General features: G+C 60.4%; 1 protein-coding gene across 1 annotated transcript in view; it reads right to left on the bottom strand.

Annotated features, from left to right (window-relative positions):
• Positions 1 to 2,210: 2,210 nt before the first annotated feature.
• The window catches only part of LOC119110741 (long-chain-fatty-acid--CoA ligase 4), a gene marked incomplete at its 3' end in the record, with an annotated part of 21,178 nt that continues 15,731 nt past the window's right edge, over positions 2,211 to 7,657 (bottom strand). The window contains 5 exon segments of the mRNA XM_037234663.1: positions 2,211 to 2,309; positions 3,009 to 3,166; positions 3,570 to 3,700; positions 4,364 to 4,524; positions 5,294 to 5,471. Of these exon segments, the coding sequence (XP_037090558.1) occupies positions 2,211 to 2,309; positions 3,009 to 3,166; positions 3,570 to 3,700; positions 4,364 to 4,524; positions 5,294 to 5,471 (727 nt within the window).

Raw genomic sequence — 7,657 nt, 5'->3', positions numbered from 1 at the left:
GGCAGGCTTCATGCGAACGTTCTTCAACAGCCACCACGAACAGCTCTGTTTGCATGGCAGGCTCCCACCTACATCCCCCACCTTTGCGCAGCTCTCTCCTCTCTCTCCTCTCATCACTGTCTCTCCTCTCAATCTCCTCTCTCCTCTCTCTCTCTCCTCTCTCATCTCATCTCTCATCTCTCTCTCTCTCTCTCTCTCTCGCTCTCTCTCTCCCTCTCTTCTCCCGCTATCTTCTCTCTCCCTCTCTCCCGCTCCCGCTTCCCGCTCCGCGCCCGCCCCGCTCCCTCTCCCGCTCCCGCTCTCCCGCTCTCCCCTCCGCTCCCCGCCCCCACCTCCCGCTCCTCTCCCCCTCCCGCTCCCGCTCCCGCTCCCGCCGCCCGCTCCGCTCCCGCTCCCGCTCCCGCTCCCGCTCCCGCTCCCGCTCCGCTCCCCGCTCCCGCTCCCGCCCCGCTCCCGCTCCCGCTCCCGCTCCCGCTCCCGCTCCCGCTCCCGCTCCCGCTCTCTCTCTCTCTCTCTCCTCTCTCTCTCTCTCCTCTCTCCTCTCTCTCTCCTCTCCTCTCTCTCTCTCTCTCTCTCTCTCTCTCTCTCTCTCTCCCTGCACCCCGAGAACGAAGGGGGTGCGGTCCACGGCACGGCAGACGTCAAATGCCAAGACACAACCTGGAGCCGCATGCATCGTCCACATATTTCACACGGCACCCCGACAACCGCCGCAAGATATTTCAGTTTCAATGACTCAGGAATCGTATCAGCTCGTAGGCAATGCACGGGCCGTGATCTTGGCTGAGCGCGCGCCGGCTGCGTCGGCCACCCACTGGTGCAGTATGGGCGTGTCGAAGCCGCGCCGACGCCACGTGTTGCGGTACTGGACGGCCCAGCGGAACAGCGCCTGCACGAACGGACCGGACGCCTGCATCTTCTCCTCCAGCCCCTGGCGGCGGCGGCGGCGACCGGGTCACCGGCCGGCGCCTCACATGCTCGCAGCGGCCAGGGCACGGCGAGAGGTCACAGGCCACCACATCGGACTCACTGCCAGGTCAACGACCACGCGTGGCACGGTGAAAGTGAAGTAAAACGTGGCTTAAGTTGAGCTGACACGATCGCACTTTCCAATTATCTGCCAACGTTCAGCAGGGGTCGTTTCCACTCAGCATGATGTTGGTTTAACAGCGTTGCGCGGCCTGCAGAGGGAATGGGATCGTTCCTGGCAGGTGATCAATGGTCGGCGCTTCATTTTCTGGGAGCTTTGCGTTGGGGCTTCTCTGCAACTTTCAGACATTATTAACCCACGTAAGACTCCTAGAAATGCATGGAAAATAGCCATGGAAACGGCTCCCGCCACATCCCTCCGGAAGACCTCAGAGCGGCGAGTGTGATAAGTGAATCCTGTGAAGGTGTTAAGCCGAGGCGGGAGGTCAGGCGAGCAAAAATCCGGAGATCCTATGCTCTGAGTGTTACTTCAGCTTCCGGGTGAGTGCCCATAACAGTGGTGAGACAAACGCAGATGGTGCGGTGCGTTTCAGGCATAATACATGGGTGTGGTTGGGCCCAGATCTACTAACTCGTACATGTAGGTATGCAGCAAGTGAATTCCTAAGTACAGAAGACGTAACTCTTCCTGCCAAAATCCCGTCCGGCCGAGGTAAACTATTGTGCACTGCAGTTTTTCTTGCGCTGTTATTATGCTCGCAGCGGACTCATTGCGAAGGAAATACAAATCGCAGGACCATGCACCACCGCTTATCTGTATTCCTGGGATTGCTCAAACACCCTCTTCTTACTTCTTCTTCTCTCCTCCTCACCCGTGGCACATAACTCCATATTTTCACACAGCATATAGCAATATCCAAAATCTCGACCAGCTTCGCCGATCCTGGCAGCCCGTGCCGCGTCCGCACCGGGGCTGCAGAGGTGGCACCGAGGCTGCCAACTGCCGGTGACTCGTCGGGGTCAGGCAGTGTGAGCTGGTATCACGTGTGCTGGGGGTCATCACCACTCGGAACTCCGCCGACATCACGTCTCCGCCTTCCAGGAGCCAAACGATCATGCCTCTGGTGCCGTCGAGTCGCGCACGTGGCGAGGGAGAGGGAGAGGGGCTCCCCGGGCCGACCAGGGCGGTGCCGCCAGCAGAGGCCCGAGATCCCTCACCTGGGCGACGCGGTCGAGCACCATGGGCACGGCGGCCATCATGGTGGGCCGTAGCACGGAGGAGTCGCCCCGGCAGCCGCGCTTCACCTTGCTCGACGAGTCCATCAGCGTCAGCGGCGAACTGTACCCGATCGGCACGCCGAACATGATGCAGCACATCTCTGGCGACGCGACGGCCGAGTCAGAGCGGGCCGGGTTAGGGCGGAGTAGGGCAGGGCAGGACAGGGCAGGGCAGGGCAGGGCAGGGCAGGGCAGGGCAGGGCAGGGCAGGGCAGGGCAGGGCAGGGCAGGGCAGGGCAGGGCAGGGCAGGACAGGACAGGGCAGGGCAGGGCAGGGCAGGACAGGGGCAGGGACAGGACAGGACAGGACAGGACAGGACAGGACAGGACAGGACAGGACGAGGGTGGGTGGAACGAGGCAAGGCTGCGTGCGACAGGCCGGGAGAGGAGCGTGGAGGGCAGGGTAAGGCACGGGGTGCGGCCTGTTTCACCAGAGGGAGGGGGGGGGGGGTCTGCCGAACAGGCAGCTGCCACGGTTTGTTGAGCCTAGGCGCTTGGTCGGCAGACCAAGTTGGGGCACCGAGTCGGAAACCGACACGTTAGGGTCATGGCTGGAGGCGCGCAGAGCTCGCAAGGTCATGACGCACCCCGCATAGACTGGATCTAATCACACCACAGCGTCGAGCCACACATTAGCACGGGCTGAGGCCAAAACAGTGCGGATCGCAGACAAAGCAACACCAACTGAAGGCAGCAGCCAGGCAGCGCGGTTGGCCACCGCTGCCGTAGCGACCCTCTCCGGGCTTGGCAGGCCGACGCGGCCTCCATGTCGGCGTCAACAGCCGCGCGCGGCAGCCCACCTGCCATCAGCTCGAGCACGTGCGCCAGCGGCAGGTAGCCGAGGTAGACGTCGTCCGAGTTGACGCGCACCGCCACGGCAAACCCGACCATCGTCGTCACCATGTTGTGGTGCGAGAGCAGCACGCCCTTGGGCGTGCCCGTGGAGCCCGAGGTGTACCTGGGGCGGGGGGGGGGGGGACGGTGAGGGGCGTCCGACGTCCCGCCAGCTGCCGTCAACAGCGCGGCGGCGCGGCTGGCTGCTGCTCAGCTGGCGCGCGGTATCTCACAGCAGGCTGATGGAACGGGACCCTGTTTGCGAGTGATACAATCGTGTGATGGCAGACACTGGACGATCAAAACTGCCCGTTCTTAAGCGGTGATCCATCTGCATTGCTGCTGCAACCCACGTCTATCCGCTGCGAACGACTCCGCGGCTCTTCAGGGAAGCGGTTGTTCCCAGGGCTGCCCGCCCTCCGCACCAGCGCGGGCATCAGACCGTGGCTCGGATACCACGCCCGCGGCCGGGGACCCCCAGGCTCGCCACACGCGGCGCCGGCCGGACGCAGCGCCCGTCCACGCACATGATGATGGCGATGTCCTTGCTGGTCGGGACGTTGTTAGCGACGCTGGACTGCTGTCCGATCTTCAGCATCTCTGGGAACGGCACGGTCCTGATGCCGTCTCGAATGCCGGACACGTCTGTGTCACTAAGCTGATGCACGGGAACACACATGTGCGTGAACAGACGGCAGCACACGCACAACGGTAATCATCCAGCTAACCAAGCCAAGGACCCGACTGTTTTGTCACTCATCAGCGTATTCTGGGAGGGCCTTTCTGCAGCTGAAACAGCGGAGCACATCGATTTTGGGGCAGACAGAACAGTGCAGCAGACACGTCGATCAGCAGTTTGCTTCGTAAATCATCGAGTGATTTCGCAAGGACCGTGGCGTACAAGCTGGCATCATTGGTTATAGCAAGCAACTGTGTGTTCATAAAACATTCTATCATTGGTTCTAGGAAGCAACTGTGTGTTCGTACAACATTCGATCATTGGTTCTAGCGAGCAACTGCGTGTTCATAAAACACTCTATCATTGGTTCTAACAAGCAGCTGTGTCTTCATACAACATTATACCATTGGTTCTAGCGAGCAACTGCGTGTTTATGAAACATTCTAGTAGGAATCCATCTTTTTCATTTGAACTGTGTGTTTACAACTGCGATGTTTTTCGAACTGTGCGGTCATTGCGACAGAAAACTATGCCATCAAAACCGTCATTTCGTTATAGTTCCTTTAGCCTGAAGAAGCCTGAAGAGGAACAGCGTTGAGCTGGCTGACTAAACCGGACCGCAACGAGAACGGCAGAGCTCACCTGGTCCTTCATGTACACCAGGTGCGTGACCTTGTCGCATTTGGCCAGCACCGGCTGTATCTTCTTGATGAGGTCGTGAGAGGTGACGACGTGCGTGACCTCCGTCTCCGAGATACCGTGGACGATGGCGTCCTCGCCCAGGGTCGCGTACAGGGTCACCACTGCAACAGGCTCCATCGCGTTTACATGCCGCTCCAGGGACAGCGACCAGCATGTTTTGGCTGGTGAGATCCGACCTGGAGTTCAGCGAGCGGCGGACCTTTTTCCTGGCACAATCGTGATGACCTTCGCTCGAGGCCGCCGCACTGCTGGACTTTAGAGTCAAATACGCCGACGGATATGACAAAGATTATCTAAAGCTGAACCACCATCACACCACTTATTCAAACCTCGTACGCACACTCCATATTTGTGGCCATTTATGGGCACATACACAATGCGACGAATCAGCACCAACTGATTGCTTAGGTTCGGGCCACGAACACTCCGATGAGCAATGTCGTTCTTTCTGCCGATAAACGTATGCCACGGGATGACTTATTGGTGACTCACCGAGCCACTCCGGCTTTTAAGCTATTGGCATTTCCGCAAATGATACCCGAAATGACACGTGGCTTCATTACAGCCGGCAGCAAAAGAAATCCCATCATTTCACCATGCACATCATCCGCGATTTCGACGAAGCAGCACACTTTAAAGCGTTTCAAACAACTTGTGACTGCCCGAGCTTTCCAGCCCAGCTGACTGCCTTTCGAAGCACGCCGTCGGTCTCGGTCGCGCTCAGAGGAGGACACTGTCCTCTGCCGTCGGAGGACAGCAGGGCCGGCGTCCGGCACCGCCAGCGCTCCCAGACCCTCACAGACTGGTGCCGTTAAGCTCTGAACCCGGCGCGCAGCGGCGGGCGGGCGCGCGCGCGCCGACGACACGCACCGGTGATGTTCTGGAAGAAGGCGCCGACGGCGGCGATCAGCCACTCGGCGCGAGTCTCGGCGAAGATGACCAGACGGTCGCCCGGCTGCAGCCCCACCTCGCGCAGCGCCCGGCCGAACCACTCGGCCCGCTCGGCGAACTCCACGTAGCTGACCCAGCGGAACTCGCCCATGGAGAACTGGCGGCGGCGGCGGGCCGGGTCAGGGCGGCGACGGACCGGACCAGGACGGCGGCGGGCGGGGTCAGGGCGGCGCCGGGCCGGACCAGGGTGGCGGCGGACCGGGTCAGGGCGGCGGCGGACCGGGTCAGGGCGGCAACGGGCCGGACCAGGGCGGCGACGGACCGGACCAGAGCGGCAACGGGCCGGGTCAGGGCGGCGGCGGGCCGGGTCAGGGCGGCGGCGGACCGGGTCAGGGCGGCGGTGGGTCGGGTCAGGGCGGCGACGGGCCTGACCAGGGCGGCGGCGGGCCGGGTCAGGGCGGCGACAGGCCGGGTCATGGCGGCGGCGGACCGGACCAGGGAGGCGGCGGGCCGGGTCAGGGCGGCGGCGGACCGGGTCAGGGCGGCGACGAGCCGGGTCAGTGTGGGGACGGGCCGGGTCAGGATGGCGCCGGGAGCCAACGAACGGCCGGGCCGCCCGGCTGCGCGGCACAGGCGTGGTGCTGGACGAACAGTCCGGCGTGCTGGCCGTGGCATCCCAGGCATTAACAGAAACGGCATTAACACAAATGACCTAGGTCAGTGCACATCGGGTCAGGTCAGGTCAGAGTTGCCTTAGGTGGTTTGGCATTCACGACTGGGACTTCTTAACAATTTTGTTGATCGAGTCCGTAGCAAGTTCGTTGGCTTGAGCATAGGTCAATGGGCGTTGCGCGATTTTTACCACGATTATTATCTCTGTTTTCGGTGGTTGCATGCTGCGAACATCGAAATGGTAGCCCAGAACAGGTCAGACACGGCTATCAACGCTGGCTAAAAATACCAGCCGTATAAAAGCCGTACTACCACAAACACCGCCGAAACATTGCTGACTCACTGACAAGAGGTGGCACAGGTCGACTTTCCGAGGCGAATCAACTAACCGCTTAAGGGGTGACACTCTGGCACCCGGGTGCCAAGGGCAGGCGTTCTGTATAAATTCTGACGACCGCTGAGCCCAGCCATCCGTCACGTGACCTAGATGGGAACTGAGGCATCGCTATTCACCGTCGTGGTTCGGTCAAAATAAGCAAAACACCGGACAACGGTTAAACCAGTGTTGCTAAGTTAAAGGGCGGTTCCCAGTGGGACCAACCAGGTCGCGGCCTGTCATAAGAGCTACGATGCGGCTATGTTTACTTCATTTTTGCTTTGTTTTGATAGCACTCGGAATTTGGAGCCTGTCCACCCGCAAGAACTTAAGCCCCTTCCCAGGCCCCACACAAGATTCGTTCCTAACGAAGTTGGACCGCCACCAGTCACCCAGGCCAACCTGCCCCAAAGGCTATCAAAGTTCATGTGACACATGGTCCGGATAATTTCCCGCAAGAACGATCTTGGAGACCCAAGACCAACAACACTGCCGGAGCGCATGTCAGTGCAATGTCGTTCGGAACACATGGGAACATAATTCCATTCCACGTCGGTCCCGAGTGAAGCCGCCGGCTGGGTCCCCGACACAACAGCCAAAGAGCTCCCCTGGACTCAGGCTGACTGCGTGGGTAGGCCTCCAATACCAAGCACTCTACCGCACAGCATCGTTCATCAGCAATCACAGACGTCAAGCCTGACGAACTGAAGGGCGGGCAAACAGCAGATATGACGCAGTCGTGTCGCCCTCTCAGCGAGATGGGTCGGCCCGTGACGTATTATCGCGCCAGATTCGGCGCTGCCCACGCGTTTTCGTGTGGGTTGACGGCGCTGGCCGCCGAGAACGCAGAGTGGCTGACGCGCGTCTACGTCACCGACTTATTTGACTATTGTCGAGTTACAACTGTGATGCGCCGCTTGCTGCTGAAACCGACGGCAGAGTGTGATAACGTATCAGCCAGTGTCAGCGGGTACGAGGCGCCCCTGCCGGCTTCTCAGGGCGATCTTCAAGAGTTGCCAATCTCCGTCCGAACAACGTGCCGAGGCAAAAACAATCCCATCGTGATGGACTACATTACGAATACTGGTCGTGATGGACTACACAATGGGGCATTTTAACGCATGCATGGCATTGCATCACAACCTCCACCACCCAAATGTTTTCCACGTTCCAATTTCGGCTGTACAAAGTGCCTGTCACTAGCCAGCCGGCAGGTCGAGCTTGTCGCAGCGTCAACTAACCGCACACCTTATGGCTTCAGCGGCGCGGTTCCGTTCCGGTCCCGCCAGTCAGGC

This window comes from Pollicipes pollicipes, unplaced genomic scaffold, assembly GCF_011947565.3.
Source record: "Pollicipes pollicipes isolate AB1234 unplaced genomic scaffold, Ppol_2.1 Scaffold_7231;HRSCAF=8579_pilon_pilon_pilon, whole genome shotgun sequence".
NCBI classification, from domain to species: Eukaryota; Metazoa; Arthropoda; class Thecostraca; order Pollicipedomorpha; family Pollicipedidae; genus Pollicipes; species Pollicipes pollicipes.
The sequence above is the reverse complement of the archived record's forward strand: the minus strand, read 5'-3'. Positions and strand labels throughout refer to the sequence as shown.